Source organism: Branchiostoma lanceolatum, chromosome 15 (genome assembly GCF_035083965.1).
Source record: "Branchiostoma lanceolatum isolate klBraLanc5 chromosome 15, klBraLanc5.hap2, whole genome shotgun sequence".
Classification (NCBI taxonomy): Eukaryota; Metazoa; Chordata; class Leptocardii; order Amphioxiformes; family Branchiostomatidae; genus Branchiostoma; species Branchiostoma lanceolatum.
The window spans coordinates 8,308,964-8,324,226 of NC_089736.1; the positions used below are offsets into that span (position 1 = coordinate 8,308,964).

At 33.6% G+C, this 15,263-nt stretch overlaps 1 protein-coding gene and 1 long non-coding RNA gene across 4 annotated transcripts in view; both read left to right on the forward strand.

Annotated features, from left to right (window-relative positions):
• LOC136420653 (uncharacterized) overlaps positions 1-15,263 on the forward strand; it is a 541,092-nt gene that overhangs the window by 18,101 nt on the left and 507,728 nt on the right. The window lies entirely within an intron of this gene.
• Positions 8,893-14,618, forward strand: LOC136420472 (dnaJ homolog subfamily C member 22-like). Its single transcript, XM_066407420.1, has 5 exons — positions 8,893-9,257; positions 10,165-10,296; positions 10,879-11,474; positions 11,901-12,044; positions 12,920-14,618. The coding sequence occupies exons 1-5, from the start codon at positions 9,125-9,127 to the stop codon at positions 13,001-13,003; spliced, it is 1,089 nt and encodes a 362-aa protein (XP_066263517.1). The 5' UTR covers positions 8,893-9,124; the 3' UTR covers positions 13,004-14,618.

The following is a 15,263-nucleotide window of genomic DNA, read 5'->3' on the forward strand; positions in this document are numbered from 1 at the left end:
TTGAGAACACAGCTGGAGTCAAAAAGCAACAACTTTCAACTTAAAGCTTATATAGAAGTGAAATATAGTCCATGGGCCAAGCAGGTTTTTGGTACCAAACAGAGGGACAAAGGGTGACTTACTTTTTTGAAAAGGTTGATTCCTCTACTTTATAATTATGCATGATAACAATGTCAAATGTCCAGCTTTTTATGAATTATCACGTGTTATGGTGACGTCATTAAAATGGACCTCGATTTTTGGGACTTAATTCAGAGGACTGGGACAAAATATCAAACATCAATAATCTTCGGTGAAAATCGGTTTGTAGGCAAAAGATACCACAGGAATCACGAAATAGTATGTTTTTGGTTGATATCTTAACTCTATAAGAAGCTATGAGTCTTTGAAGTCCATTTTTGGGGTAATTTTGTGTAAAAAATGTATTGTTTGCTTTCCAAAATCAGGCATTTATTTGGACCACCTATGGGGTCTTGTGTAATACATTATGTTAATAGGCCATATCATTTTCTGCATTTTGGGCTTTGAACCAACAAGATCCGTCAAAGATATCAGGAGTTATAAGGATTTTAGGAATTACACCCAGCGGACATGGTATCGAATCGCCGCAAATATCGCAATGCATCAGGGGTAATTTAAAGAGGGTCTATCTGTAATTATACCTTGTAGCAAAGGATAAAATGTCGATTTTTTAAAAATTTTGGGTGGTGGTAAGAAATTGTAAAAAATATGGGTAAGTTTTCATGAATTTTCATGAATTTTCATGAACGTTCATGAATTTTCATGAATTTTCATGAACGTTCATGAATTTTCATGAATTTTCATGAACGTTCATGAATTTTCATGAATTTTCAGTAATGTTCATGAAAATTTTCATGTATTTTCAGTAATGTTCATGAATTTTCAGTAATGTTCATGAAAATTCATGAAAATTCATGAACGTTCATGAAAATTCATGAAAATTCATGAACGTTCATGAAAATTCATGAATATTCATGAACGTTCATGAAAATTCATGAAATTCATGAAAATTCATGAACGTTCATGAATATTTATGAATTTTCATGAACGTTCATGAAAATTCATGAACGTTCATGAACGTTCATGAATTTTCATGAATATTCATGAATTTTCACGAATTTTCATGAATGTTCATGAATATATATGAATTTTCATGAACGTTCATGAATATATATGAATTTTCATGAATTTTCATGAACGTTCATGAATTTTCATGAAAATTCATGAATATTTATGAATTTTCATGTACGTTCATGAAAATTCATGAACGTTCATGAACGTTCATGAATATTCATGGTCGGTCCATGAACGTTCATGAACATTACTGAAAATTCATGTACATTCATGAAAATTCATGAAAATTCATGAATTTTCATGAACATTCATGAATAGTCATGAACGTTCATGAAAATTCATAAATTTTCATGAATTTTCATGAACGTTCATGAATATTCATGATTTTTCATGAACGTTCATGAAAATTCATAAACATTCATGAACGTTCATGAATTTACATGAACGTTCATGAATTTTCATGAATTTTCATGAATTTTCATGAACGTTCATGAATTTTCATGAATTTTCATGAATTTTCATGAATTTTCATGAACGTTCATGAATATTTATGCATTTTCATGAACGTTCATGAAAATTCATGAACGTTCATGAACGTTCATGAATTTTCATGAATATTCATGAATTTTCATGAATGTTCATGAATATATATGAATTTTCATGAACGTTCATGAATATCTATGAATTTTCATGAACGTTCATGAAAATTCATGAATATTCATGAACGTTCATGAAAATTCATGAAATTCATGAAAATTCATGAACGTTCATGAATATTTATGAATTTTCATGAACGTTCATGAAAATTCATGGACGTTCATGAACGTTCATGAATTTTCATGAATATTCATGAATTCAAAATTCATGGAAATTCATGAAAATTCATGAAAATTCATGAAAATTCATGAAAATTCATGAAAATTCATGGAAATTCATGAAAATTCATGAATATTCATGAACGTTCATGAAAATTCACGAAATTCATGAAAATTCATGAACGTTCATGAATATTTATGAAAATACATGAAAATTCATGAAAATTCATGAAAATTCATGAAAATTCATGGAAATTCATGAAAATTCATGAATATTCATGAACGTTCATGAAAATTCACGAAATTCATGAAAATTCATGAACGTTCATGAATATTTATGAAAATTCATGAAAATTCATGAAAATTCATGAAAATTCATGAAAATTCATGAAAATTCATGAAAATTCATGAAAATTCATAAACATTTTGATGAATTTTCATGATTTTTCATGAACGTTCATGAATTTTTATGAATTTTCATGAATTTTCATGAACGTTCATGAATATTTATGAATTTTCATGAATATTTATGAATTTTCATGAACGCTCATGGACCGACCATGAATATTCATGAACGTTCATGAACGTTCATAAATATTCATGAACATTCAAGAACGTTCATGAATATTTATGAACGTTCATGAAAATTCATGAAAATTCATGAAAATTCATGAAAATTCATGAAAATTCATGAAAATTCATGAATATACATGAACGTTCATGAAAATTCACGAAATTCATGAAAATTCATGAACGTTCATGAATATTTATGAAAAGTCATGAAAATTCATGAAAATTCATGAAAATTCATGAAAATTCATGAAAATTCATGAAAATTCATGAAAATTCATGAAAATTCATGAAAATTCATGAAATTCATGAAAATTCATGAACGTTCATGAATATTTATGAATTTTCATGAATATTCATGAATTTTCATGAATTTTCATGAATGTTCATGAATATATATGAATTTTCATGAACGTTCATGAATATATATGAATTTTCATGAACGTTCATGAATATTTATGAATTTTCATGAACGTTCATGAAAATTCATGAATATTCATGAACGTTCATGAATGTACATGAATTTTCAGTAATGTTCATGAACGTTCATGGACCGACCATGAATATTCATGAACGTTCATTAACGTTCATAAATATTCATGAACATTCATGAAAATTCATGAAAATTCATGAATATTCATGAAAATTCATGAACGTTCATGAACGTTCATGAATTTTCATGAACGTTCATGAAAATTCATAAATATTCATGAACGTTCATGAAAATTCATAAACATTCATGAACGTTCATGAAAATTCATGAATTTTCATGAACGTTCATGAAAATTCATAAACATTCATGAACGTTCATGAAAATTCATGAAAATTCATAAAAATTCATGAACGTTCATGAAAAATCATGAAAATTCATGAATTTTCATGAATTTTCATGAATTTTCATGAATTTTCATGAATTTTCATGAATTTTCATGAATTTTCATGAATTTTCATGAATTTCCATGAATTTTCAATTCGTGAATATTCATGAAAATTCATGAACGTTCATGAACGTCCATGAATTTTCATGAACGTTCATGAAAATTCATAAATATTCATGAACGTTCATGAATTTTCATGAATTTCATGAATTTTCATGAACGTTCATGAATATTCATGAATTTTCATGAACGTTCATGAAAATTCATAGATATTCATGGACGTTCATGAAAATTCATATATATTCATGAACATTCATGAAAATTCATGAATATTCATGAAAATTCATGAACGTTCATGAACGTTCATGAATTTTTATGAACGTTCATGAAAATGCATAAATATTCATGAACGTTCATGAAAATTCATGAAAATTAACGTTCATAAATATTCATGAACATTCATGAACGTTCATGAATTTTCATGAAAATTCATGAATATTTATGAATTTTCATGAACGTTCATGAAAATTCATGAACGTTCAAGAACGTTCATGAATATTCATGGTCGGTCCATGAACGTTCATGAACATTACTGAAAATTCATGTACATTCATGAACGTTCATGAATATTCATGAATTTTCATGAACGTTCATGAAAATTCATAAATATTCATGAACGTTCATGAAAATTCATGTACATTCATGAACGTTCATGAATTTCATGAGTTTTCATGAACGTTCATGAATATATATGAATTTTCATGAACGTTCATGAATATCTATGAATATTCATGAACGTTCATGAAAATTCATGAATATTCATGAACGTTCATGAATGTACATGAATTTTCAGTAATGTTCATGAACGTTCATGGACCGACCATGAATATTCATGAACGTTCATGAACGTTCATAAATATTCATGAACATTCATGAACGTTCATGAATTTTCATGCAAATTCATGAATATTTATGAATTTTCATGTACGTTCATGAAAATTCATGAACGTTCATGAACGTTCATGAATATTCATGGTCGGTCCATGAACGTTCATGAACATTACTGAAAATTCATGTACATTCATGAAAATTCATGAAAATTCATGAATTTTCATGAACATTCATGAATAGTCATGAACGTTCATGAAAATTCATAAATTTTCATGAATTTTCATGAACGTTCATGAATATTCATGAATTTTCATGAACGTTCATGAAAATTCATAAACATTCATGAACGTTCATGAATTTACATGAACGTTCATGAATTTTCATGAATTTAATGAATTTTCATGAACGTTCATGAATTTTCATGAATTTTCATTAATTTTCATGAACGTTCATGAATATTTATGCATTTTCATGAACGTTCATAAAAATTCATGAACGTTCATGAACGTTCATGAATTTTCATGAATATTTATGAATTTTCATGAATGTTCATGAATATATATGAATTTTCATGAACGTTCATGAATATCTATGAATTTTCATGAACGTTCATGAAAATTCATGAATATTCATGAACGTTCATGAAAATTCATGAAATTCATGAAAATTCATGAACGTTCATGAATATTTATGAATTTTCATGAACGTTCATGAAAATTCATGGACGTTCATGAACGTTCATGAATTTTCATGAATATTCATGAATTCAAAATTCATGGAAATTCATGGAAATTCATGAAAATTCATGAAAATTCATGAAAATTCATGAAAATTCATGAAAATTCATGAAAATTCATGAAAATTCATGAAAATTCATGAAAATTCATGAAAATTCATGAATTTTCATGATTTTTCATGAACGTTCATGAATTTTTATGAATTTTCATGAATTTTCATGAACGTTCATGAATGTTTATGAATTTTCATGAACGTTCATGAAAATTCATGAATTTTCATGAACGTTCATGAATGTTTATGAATTTTCATGAACGTTCATGAAAAGTCATGAATATTCATGAACGTTCATGAAAATTCAGGAAATTCATGAAAATTCATGAACGTTCATGAATATTTATGAATTTTCATGAACGTTCATGAAAATTCATGAACGTTCATTAACGTTCATGACTTTCAATGAATTTCAATGAATTTTCATGAATATTCATGAATTTTCATGAATTTTGATGAATTTTCATGAACGTTCATGAATATCTATGAATTTTCATGAACGTTCATGAATATTTATGAATTTTCATGAACGCTCATGAAAATTCATGAAAATTCATGAAAATTCATGAAAATTCATGAACGTTCATGAATTTTCATGAACGTTCATGAAAATTCATAAATATTCATGAACGTTCATAAAAATTCATAGATATTCATGAACGTTCATGAAAATTCATAGATATTCATGAACGTTCATGAAAATTCATAGATATTCATGAACGTTCATGAAAATTCATAGATATTCATGAACGTTCATGAAAATTCATAGATATTCATGAACGTTCATGAAAATTCATAGATATTCATGAACGTTCATGAAAATTCATAGATATTCATGAACGTTCATGAATATTCATGAATTTTCATGAACGTTCATGAAAATTCATAAACCTTCATGAACGTTCATGAATATTCATGAACATTCATGAACGTTCATGAATTTTCATGAAAATTCATGAAAATTCATGAAAATTCATGTAAATTCAGGAAAATTCATGAAAGTTCATGAACGTTCATGAAAATTCATGAAAATTCATGAACATTCATGAAAATTCATGAACGTTCATGAATTTTCATGAATTTCATGAATTTTCATGAATTTTCATGAACGTTCATGAAAATTCATGAAAATTAATTATTCATGAACGTTCATGAAAATTCATAAAAAATTCATGAATATTCATGAAAATTCATAAACATTCATGAAAGTTCATGAATATTCATGAACATTCATGAACGTTCATGAAAATTCATGAAAATTCATGAAAATTCATGAAAATTCATGAAAATTCATGAAAATTCATGAACATTCATGAATAGTCATGAACGTTCATGAAAATTCATAAATATTCATGAACGTTCATGAAAATTCATAAAAATTCATGAAAATTCATGAAAATTCATAAATATTTATGAACGTTCATGAATTTTCATGAATGTTTATGATTTTTCAGGAATGTTCATGAACGTTCATGAATATTCATGAATTTTCATAAACGTTCATGAATATTCATGAATTTTCATGAACGTTCATGAATATTCAGGAAAAATTATGAATGTTCATGAATGTTCATGAATATTAAGGAACCATGCTCTTGAGCCTGACCTTTTGTCATGTAAGTGAGTATTTTATTGAAATATAAATCTTCCTTATTGATTGTGCACATTATGCAACCATGTTGTTCGTCTTCATCAACGTCCCTTACAGGTAGAAATTCATGAGAATTCATTCGTCCCTTTTTGACTTATCCAACTAAATAAAACAACTTATCCTTCCTTGTTCGAAACGTAAAGACCAAGTGAAGGTTAACATTCTGCATTTGCTCGCAAATGTTGTCCCTCTAGTTAGGCCACAGCAAGTAATTTCTATGGATGACATCAGCGCGCTCATTAATTTTCACCTGATTTCGAAATAAAAAACAAGAAATTTCATTGCCCTCCGACGGTGGTCAACATGCCAAAAATGGGCAAATGTGTCGTAAACGTTGATAGTCTAAGGTGTTTCATTGCATATGAATACCCAGTGAAGTTCCTGCCCATGATGGTATGACCAAGGAGGTTTTATATATCTATATAAAACCTCCTTGGTATGACAAGCTGTTTTCTGCGTTTGTTCTACTTAATTGAGCTGTGTACACATCTTCAAGAACAGTTTAATGTTGACAGTCTAAGGTGTTTCGTTGCATATGAATACGCAGTGTGGTTCCTGCCCATGATGGTATGATAACAAGCTGTTTTCTGCATTTGTTCTAGCAAGGACATATAAATAATGGGGGGGGGTCTAGTTAATTGAACTGTATATACAAGGTGATTCATCGCATATGAATACCCATTGTAGTTGGTTCAGATGATGGTACAACAAGCTCTTTTCTGCGTTTGTTGTAGTTAGTCTATTGAGATGTATACACATCTACAAGGACATGTTTACTGTTGAATCAAGGAGGTTTTATATTATATATGAAACCTCATTGGTTGAATACAGGAATAAAAGACCTGTTGGTCATGATATCATATTTCGTCGCCTCAATTCTTGTTTAACAAGACTTATGATCTAAAAATTTGAAAATATAGGAACCTTTTTTCTTTTGGGCCCGCCTTTTGTTTTTTTTCGCCCTATCTCATTAACTTCGGAAAGTTTTGGAGTCTGCGGAGGATGTCATCCATAAAATTTACTTGCTGTGGCCTTAGGTGGCGTTTCTGTAGGCCAAAGATGGTTTATTCTGGACGAGATTGAGCCTTTGCGGATAGAAATCCGCCATCTTTTAAAAAGTGACCGTTTCCATGGCAACCGGTGACCACCAGTTAACCCAAAACTTACCCATTTTTCTACAATTGGACCAAGGCCTTACCACCACCCAAAATTTTTAAAAAATCGACATTTTGTCCTTTGCTACAAGGTATAATTACAGACAGACCCTCTTTAAATTACCCATGATGCATTGCGATATTTGCGGCGATTCGATACCATGGCCGTTGGGTGTAATTCTTAAAACCCTTATAACTCCTGATATTTTTGACGGATTTTGTTGGTTCAAAGCCCAAAATGCAGAAAATGATATGGCCTATCAACATAATGTATTACACAAGACCCCATAGGTGGTCCAAATAAATGCCTGATTTTGGAAAGCAAACAATACATTTTTTTACACAAAATTACCCCAAAAAATGGACTTCAAAGACTCATAGCTTCTTATAGAGTTAAGATATCAACCAAAAACATACTATTTCGTGATTCCTGTGGTATCTTTTGCCTACAAACCGATTTTCACCGAAGATTATTGATGTTTGATATTTTGTCCCAGTCCTCGGCTGAATTAAGTCCCAAAAATCGAGGTCCATTTTAATGACGTCACCATATCACGTGATAATTCCTAAAAAGCTGGACACAAGGAATTAACCTTTTCAAAAAAGTAAGTCACCCTTTGTCCCTCTGTTTGGTACCAAATGGCTATTTTGAGGGACCTGGCCCATGGACTAATATGTTAACCAAAAAACTTTAAAATATGTCACGTAATAACGTTATGATACAATTGGGGAAAACATTGTTAAACTATGTACACATTTCGTCAAGTATGGCACAAAAGTTCCACTAGACGCGCACAGCATGCATGCCAACGGATTAGAAAATGCCCACCGTCGTTTTGGCAAATGTGAACAACAATTTAGTCGACACTTGTCAATAAAGATTTATGACTTCGCAGACACAGCGCACCCGGATTTTTTCCAGCGGGAAAATGACGTCACGAAACAGCTGTCAGGCGAATCCCCTCTCGGCACGTCAGCACTCGTGGTTGCCAATGACAACATAAACAAAAGGACTGAATTCTGTACAATATGTATAACTTAGATGTCCCTACCTATTATTGATGATTCGTATCTGATTGGCCGCCCTTGTAGCGACCCTGTACTGACGTCACATTTTATGCAAATTAGTTTCGTATCTACTACTACGCGTGCGCACCGGGAAATTTGCTAAGGGATTTTCACTTCCGGGTTGGTACTACACGATTCCGCGTACTACTTGAAGCGTGTTACGTCTTATAAATCGGCTTTCTTGCACAATCTTAAGTCTTAGAGGAATCCTAGATGGCCAAGAGTATCTTGCTAACCTATATCTTGTGGCTGATCGGCGGGTTTTTCGGCCTGCACCATTTTTATTTGAGAAGAGATCGGCAGGCTTTTGTTTGGTGGTGCACCTGTGGTGGCATCTTCGGACTAGGTGAGACAACAACACACATGTGCGCTCTAACAATAGATTATTATTTTCATGGTTGATGTAAACCTATTGTTTTCGTGAACACTTAATACTGTGCAGGTATTTTAGTCTGTCTGCATATCAGATATGACACGGATGTTTGGTATAAATATTTTATTAGATTTGACACGTGTTGTCTGCCATGTTCCATATGGGTCATAATTATGCATAGTTTCGACATAAAGTCTTTCAGTTCAAAAGTCGATAGACAAACCAGGCATAGTATTTCCATTACTTGCAGTATATTAGGAATAATGTGAGCATGTCAAGAACTTTGTATACATTTTAATACATATGCTGTAAAATGTAGCCATTATATCATGTTTATCTATGCCATGTATGGCTACACCTGATAAGGATATATATATTCTTTGCTCATTTTTAGTCATTACTATATCTAGAACAACTAAGATCCCCGAGTGGAACGCCCTGCCTGGCGCAGTTGTTACGGCTCCCACCGTTGAGTCATACCGCGCCAGGCTGGAGTCCTGCCCGCCTTAGCCAAGGACCTCCCCCCCCCCCCCTACTTTGCCCCTTGCAGGGTTATCTGGGCCAGTTGAAGTTGAAGAGAAGTTGAAGTTATTTTAGAATGCCTGAACTATCATTCTATGGACAGTGATGATGATGTCCCACTCCCAGATCTATGACTGTAATACTGTAAATTCATATATTTTCGCAGGGATGTAATTTCAGTAGAAGGGGACAGGATGTTTTCGCAGTGTTTTCAATTCACAGTTGAAGCAATTTAGTAGTAACATATTCAAAACGCATATTTGTGGTGGTCACTGCAGAAACAGCGAATATAAAATCACCGTGAATATTTTCAGATTTACAGTAATACCACTCATACCTTGACTTCTTTGTGCTCCAGGTTGGTTTCGGGACTTATGGAGGATTCCCGACTACGTACGCTATGCGAACGGCTATGGAGACAAATTCCAAGTGGTGGAAAACAGGAGAAGAAACAATCTGAGGCCGGTCTTTAATGTCGTACGGTTTGGAGGTTTGTCTTTCATCCTTCTTCGTTCCAAATTTGGTACCTGTTTGATCCCCAATTGATCTGCTGATACAGGCAACCATGCAACTTGGAGCCAATCAGAGCTGAGGCTTACTTGTACTAGTATTTCAGGCAGAAATTCAAATACTAGTACCAAACAAGAGCTACATGTATCTATACCACTCAAAAATCATGACCGAAGCATGTCAAGAACACAAGATATCAAAACAGTTCCACAGCAGTACTATTCAAAGCTGCTGGGGACCCCCAAATCTATTCGTTTCTTTCTTTTGCCAACCCCTACCAATATATCAAATATCATAAAGATCCATCCATGACTTATTCTGTTCACAAATACACGAACAAAAAAACATAACCTTCTTGACAAAGGTAATGATCATCTGGTAACAGGTGGCAGACTAGACCAGACTGAAGCTAGAATGAGGATAGATTCCATCCAGGCAACAAGAAATCTGCAATGGAAGCTCTGATCTTTTCCACATTGATTAAGAGAGGGATATCTTCTGTGAAAAGAATAATTTCTACAAAGATCGGATAACTTACCACTGAATATTCATCTTTTTCCAGGTGAAATGGCCCTGGGGATGTATTTTGGTTTCCTCGCCATGTGCGCCATTCCTGAGGAGGTGTACCAAGAGGGAAGTAATGCACAGAAAGCTCTGTGCTACGGAATCGTTACCATGGCAACTGCCATCGGCGTCTACATCGTGAGCAACATCGGAGAGGAGACCGTGGATCTGTGGGACATTCTGACTTCCGCGAGTATTCCGGCCATTTTCATGTTTGCAAAAGCGCCTGACAACTCCCCAACATGGATCGCAGTTGGGGCTGCTGTTGGTTGCATGTACAAAAGCAAGTACAAGCCACGGTCTCAGCCAAAGAGCGGGCTATGCCGTCGTCTCACATCCTTAACGCTCGCAGGTATGATCATCTTCGCAGTCTGGGGATCGTTCCTGTACCACAACGCGTCTGTGACAACGAGCGAAGGGGAGAAGATCAAACTACGGGACTCCATCGACAACTTTTTCACGTCGCCGGCCTGGCTACAGTTTAAGAAGAACCTGTGGGAGCTGTACGACTATGGGCAGACCCACGGCTGGGATAAGGTCTGGGAGCAGTTCGTGGAGTCATTAGACCCTACTGGAGAAGCTAATGCAATCCAGGTAAGCACAGATATGCACATAATGAGAGTTAATGTTCACTAACATTAGTTCCAATCTTTTTCCTTTTTCTCTCCCTTTTTTTGAAATTCTGGGTGCCTTTCATTATGTTATACACATGTACCATTTATTCTTTTAGCAATGCCCTTTTTCTCATACTTGCCCTGTACCCATTTTTAGATAAGGAATATGATGCAACTTTGATTTTACTGTCTGATGGATTGGTGAAATATAAAAGACAAAGGTCCCATAGCCATTTGAGCCCTTATTAAAATGCTTTGGGTTGTTCGACAGTCCAGTGGGCGGTTATACCAGCTATATAGATACAGATACAGATACTATCTATCCCATATTCACTAGCCTCTTGCAATGGCATGTAAACTATCACACTAAGTAAGAACAAGTCTTATTTCTCTCCTTGTTTCTCAGGTACTGGGAGTGGATAAGGATGCGAGCCAGGAGGAGATCACCAAACGCTACCGTAAGCTGGCGCGGGAATGGCACCCTGACCGACACAAGGAAAACAAGGAGCAGGCTCAGGAGAAATTCATGGAGATTCAGAAAGCTTACGAGGTAAAGTCTTTTCCTCAAAAATTCATATGCTCTAGTTTCATGTATTTAAAGAACATGGACTGGTTGAAGTTAGGTGCAAGTAGACATTAGAAATACCTGTTCAACCTGTATTAACCTGCATATGCATGTCATACTTTGGAACTTTGTTCCTGTTATCACATATAGAATTTCTCAAAATAAAGTGATGTAATTGTTCAAATGTCCTGAAAAAATATATATTAACTAACTTTGAATATTGAAAAATATTCTTATAGCAACTATCACAATCTCTCAACCTATTGTTAGTTTACAATAATGTATACTAGTACATACAGCTGATGAAAATTTTGCTATCGGAAATCACTGTAAAACCAGGTCTGAAATTATAAAAGATTACTAATTCCACATACAGTCCAGTTTACTATGATGTTTTAGTTTTTTAGCCATGAATTAACATTTATTTTCTTAAAATAATACAATGCTAAACTTTCTTCCAACACTAAGGTATTCACGGATCGAATTTTCGACGACCACTGTCGCCTTCTTCAGGATCAATAATGACCAATCACTGCCGAACGTAAACTTGCGAGAGTTACGAACACGTGACTTTATTGACACGTGTCATTGCGGATACATGACGTCAGCAATTGGTCAAACGTGCCAGGAAGTTTATAACGCCCACTGTCTCTGTTGAGTGATGGCTGGAGTGCCCTGATGTATATGGCCTCCTTTATACCTCTCATAAAGTAGTCCTGTTCAGTGTCCAGTATTCTGACTTTGTCCAGTGAAACGGTGAATACCTTAGTGTTGGAAGAAAGTTTAGCATTGTGTTATGATTACTACCAACACAGATGAGCTTTCATCATAATTTACTTTCTTGTTTGTTTATGAAACAGACTCTGTCAACCATCAAGAAGAAGCGAGAGAGGAAAAGTTCTCAAAGACGTTCCAACGCTGATGACTTTGACCACAGGTTTTAACACCATAGGAGAGGACTACACACATGGTTTAATGTTGTCTACTTCTTAACTGTCTCATTTTATGATATACAGTATGCTAAGACTGCCACATTGATAGAAAAAGATGGTGAATCTAAAGAGATCTACTATTGCAGCATCAGTAATGTCTGAGGTATATACACTCCAGATATCCAGGTGTTCAAGACATTCTTGAGAAGGTTTTGGTAACACCAATAATTTCAATGTGGCCATCTTAGAGTACTCTGGGGAAGTATGAGAGTAAGTTGATGTTTTAGTTTGCAAGAATTCCCACCTTTTTTCAGATACATGACATAACTTATTGGCAAAATAGTTAATGTCTTCACATTTATTATGTAGCAATAAGAACATGCTAAGAGGACCAAAAATGGAGCAGTTTGAATAAAAAAAGCTTAGCATTTGGTTCCACAAAGGTGTATCTATAATTAGTAAGTCCTTCCCACACCATATGGTATATAGGGTGGTGCCTTATAGTCTCTGCTTGTATAGCCCTTGGGCCACACAGTTCAGCAAGCACTACAGCAGGGGGCTAGTCCACTGGTCTTGATATAAGAAAATCTAAAAGTGTTTCTTCCATAGGATTTTGAGATGATTCTATTGGGGGGGGGGCAATAACTTAATGACTGAAGACGGTGGTACTTATTGTTTCATCTGGAGTTGGATTATGATGTAGTGTTGAATTCTAGAGTGAAATTTAACACAAGTATGATGTACTTCTCTGAATACCAGTGTTTTATGTAAGTTTTGATGTTTGAATTTGATGTTTGAATATCTTAATCGCAATCAGGTGTTGACACACACATATCATGTATACATTCTATTCACCACCTAAAGATGCCTTAGGACCAAAATTAAAATTTTGAGGCTCTTTATGCAGAAATTTTCAATCAAAATGCTGCTACATATAGATGGTAAGAGTTATGTTGAAGACATTTCTGTATGAATATATTGATTTGAATGTGGGTGAATACACCCCATACCAGTGATGCAGTTAAAATGTCATTCATGTGGATGGTGATGTTTAATGACTTGTTGACAATCATTTATTATTTCAGTTATCATTTGTTTGATGTAAATTAGACAGTACAAGGATGGCAAAGCATTGGGGACTTTATCTTTAGCAAGGAATTTTTTCTCAAATTTTAAGGGTACCACATACTATTAGGAAGATGTATAATATATGTCATTAGAAAGAGTATGTTTCTCTATCAACTAAGGTATTTATTTCATAGGTTATAGGCACAGAAAGTAAGATGTTTGTGTGGTGTGATTCTGAATTTTAAATTTCCAAATTTGAATTGGCTGATTGTTACATAACCTTTAATGATAACGCCGATGTAGAAATGAATGAAAATGAGAGGAAATGTTGAATTTATTGTCACAAAAGACACCAAGTATGCACAAGTATTACTCTTGACCACTAAAGTGTGAGATGTATAAAATCATTGCCGTTTGAAATTACTTTGATTTTTTTCCTTCAGAAATGTCAAAGTTGTACATGTTATCATGAAAGTTACTTGTTTTATGTCACAAGATTTCATTATGTTAATGAAGTGTTGTATTTGTTTTTTAATTAAAATATCAAACAATTAGAAAACCGTTGTGGTCATCATTTGTTGAATACAATGAAGCAAGACTCATGCAAAGCTGCTATAGACATATTTCATACTAGATACTTTCTGACTCCCCGTACATTGAATGATTTCACCCTTAGAGGTCATGGCCAAGAGGTCAGTGTTGTAGAGAATAGTGGAAAAGTACCAGTGACAGTTAATCATTATAAGATTTGTCATTTACAGTTTTAGTTCAAAAGATTATCAGTTTAACGATGATTTCTTTCAAATTAGTTTCCTGGCTATTTTAGAGTTATACCAGCCTGCACAATTCGCTGATAAAACGTTGGCGAATTTTGCTGTGTACCCTTGTTTGAAAAAGCCAGACTTGTCGGCGGGCATTAAAGTGCGTGACAGGCACAGGAAAACATGCGAACACAATCAAAGACAGCCTTCCCGACACAAATCTAACCACTCTAGGGTTACCAAAAACACAGAAGTGACCTTGAAGCAAGCTTAGGGAAATCCCACTCGTCGAAATTAAATTTTTTCAATCAATTTGTTTTCAAGACTTGAAAAAAACAGTTTTGAGCGTATTTGGCAGTGTTTGCGCTTTTCCGGAGGTGCGACTTTTTTTACCATCTGTGTAACTAAAAAGTGCACACGTCCAGAAAAACGTACATACATGT

What these genes read in the sequence shown, in the direction of transcription:
- LOC136420472 (XM_066407420.1), top strand. Translation starts at nt 9,125, where the DNA reads ATGGCCAAGAGTATCTTGCTAACCTATATCTTGTGGCTGATCGGCGGG. An exon ending in TGGTGGCATCTTCGGACTAG is followed by an intron (nt 9,258 to 10,164) that starts GTGAGACAACAA and finishes TTTGTGCTCCAG; the next exon opens with GTTGGTTTCGGGACTTATGG. An exon ending in AGATTCAGAAAGCTTACGAG is followed by an intron (nt 12,045 to 12,919) that starts GTAAAGTCTTTT and finishes TTTATGAAACAG; the next exon opens with ACTCTGTCAACCATCAAGAA.